The sequence below is a fragment of the Eleutherodactylus coqui genome, chromosome 9 (assembly GCF_035609145.1).
Source record: "Eleutherodactylus coqui strain aEleCoq1 chromosome 9, aEleCoq1.hap1, whole genome shotgun sequence".
In the NCBI taxonomy this organism is placed as follows: Eukaryota; Metazoa; Chordata; class Amphibia; order Anura; family Eleutherodactylidae; genus Eleutherodactylus; species Eleutherodactylus coqui.
In genome coordinates this window covers 118,507,583-118,519,668 of record NC_089845.1, presented here as the reverse complement: position 1 = coordinate 118,519,668, position 12,086 = coordinate 118,507,583, and the positions used below count along the sequence as shown (strand labels likewise).

The 12,086-nt window shown below is 42.9% G+C and overlaps 1 protein-coding gene across 1 annotated transcript in view; it reads right to left on the bottom strand.

The window, feature by feature from the left end:
* Positions 1–12,086, bottom strand: part of STK3 (serine/threonine kinase 3) — a 213,020-nt gene that overhangs the window by 65,889 nt on the left and 135,045 nt on the right. The window contains exon 10 of the mRNA XM_066578398.1: positions 5,346–5,521. Coding sequence (XP_066434495.1) covers positions 5,346–5,521 — 176 coding nt within the window. The remainder of the gene's footprint in view (positions 1–5,345; positions 5,522–12,086) is intronic.

The window sequence follows — 12,086 nt, the reverse complement described above, 5'->3', positions numbered from 1 at the left end:
GCCATCTATTGGAAGGCTGTCTTTCAATAGGTGGCACTGCAGAGGTATTGCTCCATCTCCCTTATTTGCATATTACCCATAAAAGCATGAATGGCCTTATAAGTCTCCTCACTCACTTTGTAGGCGCTCTCCCTAAGGAGAAAAGATAGCGTTCCTGACTCAAAACACAGTACATACGCTATTACATTGCTTATTTCAAGGTTTTGTGTTTTTTAACCTATGTTGGTAGAAGGCATAAGAAGTAAATTGAAAAAAAATAAGAAACCAAGAAGCCAGTACAGGACAGCAAGCGTAAAATACGCTGAACACGCGCAGGCATATGTGAGTAAAAACATGATAACACGCAGGGATAGGCAGTTCACTACACTAATAAAATGCTGCAATTTTTAAGCCGCGTACTATCTATCGGTCGTGGGAGTCTGGCCTAAGAGGAAGCTGATGCTTCCTCAGACATCCTTAGGCCTCTTTCACACGGGCTACAAAATCACAAGATTTTGTAGCGATGGGACATCGCTACAGAACGCATGTATGTAAGGCTCATAATTTCAATGGGTTCTTTCAGCCTACAAAACATCTCTCATGTGAAAGAACTTATTGGAAACCGTGGGCTTTACATACATGAGTTTTGTAGCGATGTTGCATTGCTACAAAATCTTGCGATTTTGTAGCCTATGTGAAACAGGCCTTACTTCAGCACCATACCTAGAAAAGAAATCCGCATTTTGACGCTCCTTCCCTGATCAGTGTCTTATATGAAACTTAAAAGGCTGCAGCGCTAAAAACCACCCTGTAATTCTGGCATTTCTGTCTTTCATAATATACCAAGTAAGCGGTTGATGATCCATTACTATGGTCGTCACTGGGACAGGTGGGGTCCTTTAAATGAAATACAATTTCACTGTAAAAGTGCCCCAGAAATATTAGATTAGATAATCTGCTCTATTATTAAAATATAACTTAGGACTTTAGGGATGTCAGTAAGGGCTAAGACGCCGTGAAGTGCAGACATAGAGGTGTTTGAGGAGTGCAGGGCTCTTGCTGGAGGCTACAATCAAGTATAGTTTCTACCAACTCTAGGGCGTGAATGCACATCCGGACTTCCAACTAGAGAAGCACAGATTGCCCAAAACTGAGAGATATGTTATCTGAATTTCTCAGGGCTTTATCTGTACTATCTTAAGTGGATGCTCTGATGACTATCAGTCCTCCTAGCCTAAAAACAGAGCACTCTTACACTGATACATTAAACAGTGCGATCTTTAGCCATTGGGCATAAACACTTTGGAGATGCGTGTATAAGCATCAAATACCACATCATCCACATATTTGATGCAAGTGGTAACATCGGCTCTGATCGCAAAAAGAGGGGCTATCCCCATATAATTGAGTTACACTCCTTAACCCTCTGAACTACTCCATCACAAGTACTAGAAACACTTCAGGCAATTCTATGCCCAGGCAAATATACCACTATGTTAAATACAGTATAAGGCCGCCTGCAGACGAGCGGAAATCCCGCCGCGGGATTTCCCGCGGGATTTCCGCCGCTGAAAGTCTGCATAGGAGTGCATTACAATACGCACTCCTATGCAGACGTCCGCGGTTTGGCCGCGCGAAATCTCACACGGCAAACAAACCGCGGCATGTTCTAATTTTCTGCGGTGCACGCACTCACCTGGCCGCCGGCTCCGGTCTGCGCATGCGCCGGCTGCGCGGCAGCCGGCACATGAAAGAGCCGGGGCCGCCAGGCGCGGGTGAGTACGCGCTCGTCCCTGCAGGCTCTGGGGTCGGATCGCGCGGCGAGATTTCTCGCTGCCGGATCCGACCCGCTCGTCTGCAGGCGGCCTAAGGGTGCCTGCACACGAGCAGAATTTCAAGCGCGTGATTTTAGGCACATAATTCGCCCCAGACCGCAGCCAATATACTCCTATGAGGATCCGCAGTTGTCCCCAGACGGACGGATGTGTATCGCGTTTTTTCACGCGCGTGAAAAAATCTGCGACCTGTTCTAATTTTGGTCAGATCATGCGCGTGAAGCCTCCAATACAAGTGAATGGGTGCGTTTTTTCACGGAGTACATCCGCAGTGCAGCTGCGGATGGAGTCACTGGTTGCTATGACTACAGGAAGTAGGCATGGTAGGAGGCGTCCCAACACACAGCACAGAGCTTCACAGGCACATTTCAACTGCAGATCTGTCCTTTCAGTCCCCTCATCTACCAGAGAGCAGCCAGCAGACACCAGCCTGCCACAAGCCATAATGATCGACATGGGAAAACTTGTGGCAATCATGCAGGACTTCCCCAGCCTATGGGACAGTAACTCCCCAGAATACCTCGACAAGAACAGAAAGGAACAATCCTGGCGTCTACTGTCCGCGCAGGTTTATGGGGATGCGTGGACGAACGCAGTAGAAGCAGAACAGAAGAACTTGTGTGAGTATTATTCGCTATTGCGTCAAATGTACTTTTTTTTTCATTTTAACCCCTTAGTGGCCAAGCAGTTTTACTTTTGCTTTTATTGTGCTTTTTTCCATCCCCACTTTTAACCCCTTAGTGACGGAGCTTTTTTCCTTTTTTTCCCCCTACTCCCTAAAAAATCGTAGTTCCTTTATTTATCCATCGACGTCGCTGTATGAGGGCTTGTTATTTTTTTGCGGGACGAGTTGTATTTTGCAATGGCACTATTTATTGTACCATATAATTTACTGAAAAACCTTTAAAAATTGTAATCGGAGAGAAAAAAAAAGACTTTCCACCATCTTTCGGTGCGTCCTGTTTCTGCAGCGCGCAAAGTGCAACAAAAACGACCCGATATTTTTATTCTATGGGTCAGTATGATTACTACGTTACCACACTTATATAGTATTTTTATAGTACGTCCGAAAAAAGTTACATGGATCAACCATGCCCACAAAGACATCTGCTCACCGGGTGAAAGCATGTTGCCAGAATAATTTAACGGTGCTCGCACAAGCAAGAGGGACAAAACTGAGTCTGGGTGTTGGTTTTTAAGCTGTTTTCCAGGGAATGGGCAGTTCTCTAGGGGTTGGGTTTACAATAAGGGTGTCTTTCGGATTTTTCTGCGCGTTTTTTTCCGCAACACATCTGCGTATATCCGCGCGTGATTTTTCACGCATCCGCACCTATCCGCAAGCACATTTAGGTACCATACGCGCATGAAAATCCGCTAGTGGAATCCGGAACGCTCGTGTGCAGGCGGCCTTAATCAGTGGTATTATCGGTCGCAGGCGCCGACCACCTGTACCTCTAGAAGGACAATATAAATAATCACGAACTTACTACATATAAGTGTTATAAGCCCTACAAACCATTCTTCATTTGGGGCATTTGAATACAAAAGACAGAGGCTATTCGTCTTGATCCTGATGAATCGGCTCACTTATTACATCAGGGCCGTAGAAACGCGTCGATTAAATATTATTTGTCTATCATCCTTAGCCTTCTGAAATAAAATTTATACCGTTATTACCACTGTATAAATAGTAATATAACCGTACCTGTAAATCTATTAAGGGAACGGTAATTAACATTGGTATAGTGGATCACCACGATAAGGTGATATACCTACCCCCTGTCCTGTATGTTCTTTGGGTGTTTGTATGTTTATGTTCGTCTAGTTTCCTGATGTGTGCTGGGCCATTTGGTGGTGTGATTTAGCTTATTTTAAATAAAGTCCTATGATCCATTATTAAAGTGAACTCTCTTCCGAGTAACGCAATGCCTACAAAAGCCCACTTAAATCACTAGTCCTTCTTTCTCTATAGTGGAATATTTTCATTCACTGGGAAATAGTTTCCCACTTAAATTCAGAATAGGATGCTGGTCACCGTTAATCTCTTGCACCAGGTCCAACATCTGACACATCCGTCTGTACAATAAATGGCAGAAGTTTTGTCTAATCAGGTCATGCACCACAACTAAGGTTACAAACAGAACACCAATGTTAAGATAAAACTATTATTTTCTTTTCCACGGTTTCTGTTGATATCCGCTCTGTGCAAGTTCTATAAACACTGCACTGATCCCTTTAAATAGCAGCTGAGGGGCTGCAAATCATATATTTAATGCCATAACTAACAAGTACAGAATGCGATTGTGTGTGAGTGATGACAGCTCTGTGTGCAGAGCCAGAAGATGAAACATCAAGGGTGGCAGCCTGGTAATAAGTGTTTAGGTAATAGGCTATTTGCATGTTCATGTTCTCCTCCGCCTCTCAGATCTTCTACACACTCTGCACTTTATACAAGAAAGGTTAATGTAAGTTTGTAATCTCTGCATTATGTAAAGTTCTCATAAATGTTTCATCACCAGTATGGCAGGGGTTTCAAATATTTATAGTTTTTCCCAAAAAATGGACAATTGAATATGCAAAACTGTGGCTCTCCTCAAGAAAGTGATCTTTACTTACAGATGTTCCTTCTCATAACGCCAGAAGTCTATTTTTAATCAAACATTATAACATATATGGACTATTTATAAGATGCTGCAAGGAAAACAAGACGGAATGTAGAACGTTTCAGTTCTTCAGAGGATTGAAAAATAAACAGAAGTAATACAAACAGGCACTGAAGTATCAATGAAGAAAACCTCCGGCTGGGAGAGGAGGTCTCTACTAAGACTGTGTGGTGTCAGGGCCGTCGCACACGAGCGTATGCGGAAAACGTTGTGCGCATAATGCAGCGTATTACCGCTGTGTGAGCCGGCATATTGCTGCATGACAGTGTAACTCATACACTCTTGTGAGTCAACCCTAATTCTGCAGTCCCATGCTTTCTTCTATTTGTTCCCTACTGGTTAGCCAGAAGTAGAGCACAGAAAGAAGATTGTACGACTGCAAGATCAGACTACAAAGAGTTTGTTTGTGGTCTGTTACCATGGAGATGCTTTGTTTCCATACTAGCTGTAGAACCAAAATAGCAGGATTTTTTAAAATTTAGACCTATTGCAAAGTTGCTTAATTTCAGATCATTTTGACAGTAAAACTGGCAAGTTCACATGCTGTGGCCACAATGTGACTGAAACCACACTAACATGGGGATCGGTATGTTTTTTAAATTGACTGGAGATAAAGTAGTTTTATTGGTAGTGTTAATTACCATTTAGCCATTTAACACTGCTGCCAATGATAAAACTGCCTTTAGCTGCAGTCAATTTGAACACCATGCTCATCTCCATGTTGGCAAGGCTTCTACCATCTCACAGAAAGCCCTCTGCTGCCATGTATGACCCCAGTCACTCTGTCTTAGCTTTTCCCAGTTGAATGGTCCACAGATGAAATACCCTAAGTGATGCTTAAACAAAATGAAACAGACTAATTACTCACAAAGTCAAAATCGCCATCAGGAGGGACCTTCCAGTTGTCTGGGAATACATTCTTGGATATGTGGTACTGGTCATGGACATTCTGGTTGTGGTTCTCGTGGGGTTTATTTTTAGAGTCTTGTTTATCAAAGTAGTCCATGAAGGAAGGCCGTGGTGCTTGGGGAGACGTCGCATTTCCTAGTTAGATTAAAAAGAGAGAAAATTATTGTTACACATTTTATTAGTCTGGTTATAATTGTAGTCTTTATCATGTAACATATGAAACACACTGCTCGTGCTACAATTAGGCTAATAGCCAGTCCTGTCCGCTGACAACAGAGCCACTGGATCCTCCCTTCTAGCAATGTGGCCAATAAATAGGGAGGCAAACTAAGATGCTGTAAAGTTAACGTTAATTTAAAAGTAAAGCTTGAAAGTATCTAAAATGAAAAAGAAACAATTTTGTAAATCATTAAAAAAAAATCCTACCGATTTGCATCTACAGAGACTATGCAGAGCCATGTGTCACCATGGTAGTAAACTGCAAAGAAACCTCCTGCAGTCTGATGCTGCAGTGATACTCTACCTGCCACTTATTGCTAACCTATGTCACATTAAAGTAGTGGACGGAATCGGTTGTCAGCCATCATGGGGACGCACATTTGCATGGGAGCTGGAAAAAAAAATTAATAACAATTTCTAAGAATCAAACACTTAATGCCTTAAGGACCAGGAGTATATAGTTTCTATAGAACCACATCCTTTTTAGCAATTTTACGGATGTGATGGTAAAAGCATCAGTACTAGATAAGCAAAGCAATATATTAGTAAAGTTGTGGCGGCTTTACATGGGTCGACTACTGCAGAATAATTGCTTGAAGAAACAAAGCCAAATGATAGTTGTTCTATGCAAACATGGCCACCAAAAGGGTGACAAGTGATAATCCACTCGCTAGTTGCTGGTTGATCAAAAGTCATCTGGTGTAAAGCTACAGTCATTCGTACTTTAACGATTTGCTAATTTATGTGGCAATCCACTCTACAAACAATATATCGACAAACTAATGAAAATAAACGCTCTATAGAAAAGCAAACAGACGACTTCCATTGGTACGATTCAATGACTGAGTGACTATATGAATGATAGTTGCTCAGTGTAAAGCTGCCTTCATTCACCTTTATATATATGGATTTAAGTAACTCTACAGCAGTAACTGATGCACTAGGAATAATAAAGTGTAAGACCTGATGGGACAACACATGACACGGGGATTCTCTCTTTGGCATCTCCGAATCCTTGAGTCATGCACTGTCCTATCAGGCCTTGTCCTAGGCATAAACTAGCATGCATCACCAGGAGAGGCCTTTTAATTCTACATATACGTAAATGGTATTTCCTCTTTCCAGTTTAAAAACTTATTTGCACCTCTGTAATAGGAGTCCAACTAATGAGCGCCATAAACAGGATTAGTGATGTGCACTGGAGGCAGGCCCAAGGAACGCTCCCCACCACCCTGGAACTTGCCTAACAAAGCAGGAGAATTGTTTGTTCAGTAATTTAATTCTACTGATTAATCCACAATATTCTCATGAGAATATAGATCTTCAAGCTGAGCTAATGTAAATCACTGCCCTCAGAAAACCCTACAAACTCAAATTCAACACTTTTCATCCAAAGTTAGCTTGAGTCTCCAGAGGATGACAAATACAAGACATGTAAAGACAGGCAAAGACACTCCTATGGAGAAAAGTTTCCAGCTTGAACAACTCTAATAATTGTCTATTCTGGAGTCTATAACCAAGGCCAGTAATAAAGAGAATCTCCAGTAAAGCAGATCTGATAGAGCCATTTAAAAGAATTCTGCATCTTATGGAGCCGTGCAAGACTTGCCAAAATTACACAACCTTCTTAGACTTTACTTAGTGCTCTGCAGTTATTAGCTTCCTGCGTTGCTCCCGCCCTGCATAGATTACCCCATGTAAATCCCATCAATAGGCATTGTGCTGTACATTGATGAGTCTATGCCGCAAAACCACAGCGTCTGAATTCACTATAAGGCTATGCTCACACAATTAGGAGTTAGAAAAATAAAAAAGCAAATTTCAATGGAAAACCATGGTAAAAAAAAAAACAAAACAGCACCCCTGAGGTCCAACATGTCCTGTGAATATGCCATAAATGAAATTAGAAGTTCCCTTTATTACTTGCCTCTCAACCCTGACCCACTCCCATTAGTGAAGTAGAGCCTTTACCTGCTTGCAGACTGCCCAATGTCACCCAATGCCCAAATGGTTTGCAACTCTGCAGAGAACTTTCTAAATGTCTTTGCAGAGTCTGCAGTTCTATCAAAATTGTGCAGCTGCAGGAGAGGGGAGTTGGCTGTCAGACAGCTAAGCTCCCTACAGAGACAGGTGCTGTTATCCTGATCAATGTATACACAACGCTGAGTGAGGACCATGTAAACCATTTAGGAGGCAGCCATACCAACATTTGCTGCAGTTCCAATGATCATGCCAGATGCTGGTTACTTGCAGTGTCTTATAAGACCCTCGATCATCTTTACTATGCAATCAACCCAGTTACAAAAGAGATCAACAACAAACACGAATATTAAAGGGCCCCTAAATGTTATGACTAATTGGAGGGTTGGGAAGCAAGAGAGGAGAGGCAAGGAACGGGGGAGGGTTGAACAGGAAGAGAGGCAAGGAACGGGGGAGGGTTGAACAGGAAGAGAGGCAAGGAACGGGGGAGGGTTGAACAGGAAGAGAGGCAAGGAACGGGGGAGGGTTGAACAGGAAGAGAGGCAAGGAACGGGGGAGGGTTGAACAGGAAGAGAGGCAAGGAACGGGGGAGGGTTGAACAGGAAGAGAGGCAAGGAACGGGGGAGGGTTGAACAGGAAGAGAGGCAAGGAACGGGGGAGGGTTGAACAGGAAGAGAGGCAAGGAACGGGGGAGGGTTGAACAGGAAGAGAGGCAAGGAACGGGGGAGGGTTGAACAGGAAGAGAGGCAAGGAACGGGGGAGGGTTGAACAGGAAGAGAGGCAAGGAACGGGGGAGGGTTGAACAGGAAGAGAGGCAAGGAGCGGGGGAGGGTTGAACAGGAAGAGAGGCAAGGAGCGGGGGAGGGTTGAACAGGAAGAGAGGCAAGGAGCGGGGGAGGGTTGAACAGGAAGAGAGGCAAGGAGCGGGGGAGGGTTGAACAGGAAGAGAGGCAAGGAGCGGGGGAGGGTTGAACAGGAAGAGAGGCAAGGAGCGGGGGAGGGTTGAACAGGAAGAGAGGCAAGGAGCGGGGGAGGGTTGAACAGGAAGAGAGGCAAGGAGCGGGGGAGGGTTGAACAGGAAGAGAGGCAAGGAGCGGGGGAGGGTTGAACAGGAAGAGAGGCAAGGAGCGGGGGAGGGTTGAACAGGAAGAGAGGCAAGGAACGGGGGAGGGTTGAACAGGAAGAGAGGCAAGGAACGGGGGAAGGTTGAACAGGAAGAGAGGCAAGGAACGGGGGAGGGTTGAAAAGGAAGATCAGAAAGGAAGGGGTTTGGAAGGGAATGGAGAGGGGAAAGGGGGAGGGTTTGGATGGGAATGGAGCAGGGAAATGAAGAGGGGAGGGAACTTTGTAGTACTTAAAGTGGAAAAACAACACCTGTAACAACTGTTACCTCTAATATAAGCAAAATCTCTTTACACTTAAAAAATAATAATTTTATATATATATATATATATATATATATATATATATATATATATATATATATATATATTACACATACATATACATTAGGGTTATGACTTAGCTTTTTTCAAAATATTAATTTTCCTGATGTAGTATTTCATGTACTTTTGCCTATATGTTAGTTTTCCGGTGTTATTTTCTTTTGGTCATGTAAAAACCTCCAGCACCCAATATTTCAATTTTGCCATACACAGCAGATAACAAATAATAGGAGTTTATAAGTTTTAAAACATAATAAAGAAAAAAAAGAAGGCCATCTACTAGGAAAGGGTTAATATTAATAGAAGCTTGAATACAAGAATTTCTGTCAGCAAGGTTACTAGGTCATGTGCAAAGTTTAAATAATGAGTCACAGAGGATGGAAAGTGCTGGATAGTGATGCTCTAAATTCGTTTTTTTAAAATTGGTTTAAATATTGTTAGCATCATCAATTCACAATTCTCATATCTAATGGTATGTATATTCTTTTCAGATTTCATGCTTCAGGCTAAAACAACATCTCGTTAGGTGCAAATGTTTTTTTTTTAACAATTTAACTAAATGAAAAGGGTTTTTGAGAATTATATACTAAAAGTCATTGTTTGCCACCACAGGCATAAACTGTTTTCCCAAAAATAAGACCAACCCCGATAAGAAGCCCAACCCTGATTTTCAGGGGAAGAGGGGACTTGAACTATAAGCCCTACTCTAAAAATAATCCCTAGCTACACTACATGAAAAAAAAATCTCACCTAGCAGGTGCCACCCAGGTTCCTCTTGCTGGTCACCGATGCTCTGGCAGGCTTCCGTGCAGTTCTCAATGCCAACAGAGCATCTCTTGTTGGTGACGGGGCTAGAATACCCCCCTCCTCCAGCAAGCGATTGGTCTGATTGGTTCATCGTGTATTGGCTCTGATTGGCTGAGGCAGCGCTTGTAAACCAATCACAGCCATTCATTGAATGACATCAACCAGCAAGAGACGCGCCGTTCGCGTTGGGGACTTCATGAAAGCCTGCCGGAGGCCAGTGAGAAGGACCCGGACAGTGCCTGCTAGGTGAGTATAAGATCCCCCTCCCTCCCCCAAAATAAGACCTTGTGCCTCTTTTGGGCCAAAAATTATTATAAGACAGGGTCTTACTTTGGGGGAAACAGTGTGTGTAATATATATCTCCTATAAACATGGGGACATAGGTTAATCTTGAACTAGTTAACAGGCACAGATGTAATCATATTCCCCACACGATACTGAATACGATGGTCATAAATAAAAGCATAATCTATGCATAAACAAGCCTCAGGAATCTATGTACTTAGTACATTTTGCACCAAGAGTAAAATGACAACACTATTAAGTCTCCGAGTGATAAGCGCAGAAAGCAGCCCTGATTACTTGGACTGATTTATTCTTCACTTGAGTAGAAGTGCTAATCCCATTTTCCGATGCCTCCCATGTGAGATAACAGTTTAGGGAGGTTTTCCACGATTCAATATTTCTGAGTGATCTGTTATTGGAACGTGCATACTACTCCTTTCCAAAATTATTTTAGCACGTAGGTTGGAGGGGATTAACACTGTATATTAAAAGAACACAGATGTGGAACAACATTATTCCTGGAGCAAACAAAGAATTTAAAGCTTCAAGAGCAGAGACCCCCGAGTGTATGCGAAAATAATTAATATTAATATTGCACATTAATTATTTACATCTACCCAAGAGCTGGAGGAAAAGAGCAGCTAAAGCAGAATAAATTAAATATTAGCCTTTTCCATATAACGCTATAAGCAAGGCGCAATGCAAAACGTAATACAATCCTGTGGAGGCCACCATGCATCGTCAATATCCACGAGCTTTAGCCACCCAGTTGATCGTTAAACCTCCCATGTGCAGCTCCCGGACCCCGGCAGCAGGAACAGACATGAACAGCCGCGTATATGTATAGTGTGCAAATACTCAATTAAGATTCAGCCATCATTGTCAGCGCATAAGGATGTCATGCTTCTGCCTGGAGGATGTGCTGATGGGAAACGCTCAAGCAGCAGGATTCGCTGTACGTGGGCGGAAAAAAGGAACTAGTGCTGAGTTTTCTACGATGAATAAATGCTGACGTTCTGCAACCCAACGAGTGTCTAGTGTTTATTTATAACAGATGGTCAGCCAACAATGATCTGTTTCGTAACAACTTTGTTAAGAGAGCTTATGACACATTCTGTTATGGGTGTTTAAAGAGATTATAGCGGGTTAGAATAAAAACAATGCAAGATGGTAGGTTAAAAAAAAAAAGTGGCACAATGCTTACAATGGGAAGGAAACCTGTGCCATTATATAGAGAAACAGCATCTATGCCCCCACCTAGACTGGTGTTCCAATCTTAGTGTTTTATGGCTGGATCTTCTGGGGAAAAGTTTGGCGATATTCTCCAGTCATATTACAAGACTAGTTAAAAGGTCAGACATTGACTTGCAGGAATCTTACCTTCTAATAGGTGGCGATGTAGAGGCATTGTTCCAGCTTGCCATTTGCATACTAAAAAGTAGTGTGTAGGGCCTTATAAGCCTCCTGTTGACTAGGCGCTCCTCACAAGGAGAAACTATACCCCTCCCGACCTCATGGTCGAAATAAGAAACCAACGCCGGTTTCCCCACCTCGCCGAGTGTTATGCTAACAGCCAAGGCTGGAGTCTTAACGCTGTATCCATAAGTCTAACTGAAGTGAGTGGTAGTAATGGAAACAGTATAGCAACTGGTAAGGTGGTCGGGAAACAACTGTAGGTTTCTCAACTAAGATACGAAACACTGAGATGGGAATACCCCTTTAAAGGGGTTCCATATGGTTTCATAAAAAGGATCAGGCTGCAAAACACTACGATCGAATATTCTCCTACATGGAGTTGAAAATTTAGAACTCTGGAGACTATCATGCAGAATGAATTTATACATGGTAGCCTTGCATTTCTCTGAATGGGGCTTGTAGGAATTCATTTGCTTGTTGCCAGAAAAACTCCCATTGGCAGCAGACGACACCTGACTTCCGCCAGGCCACCTACCCAGAAGCCGCCT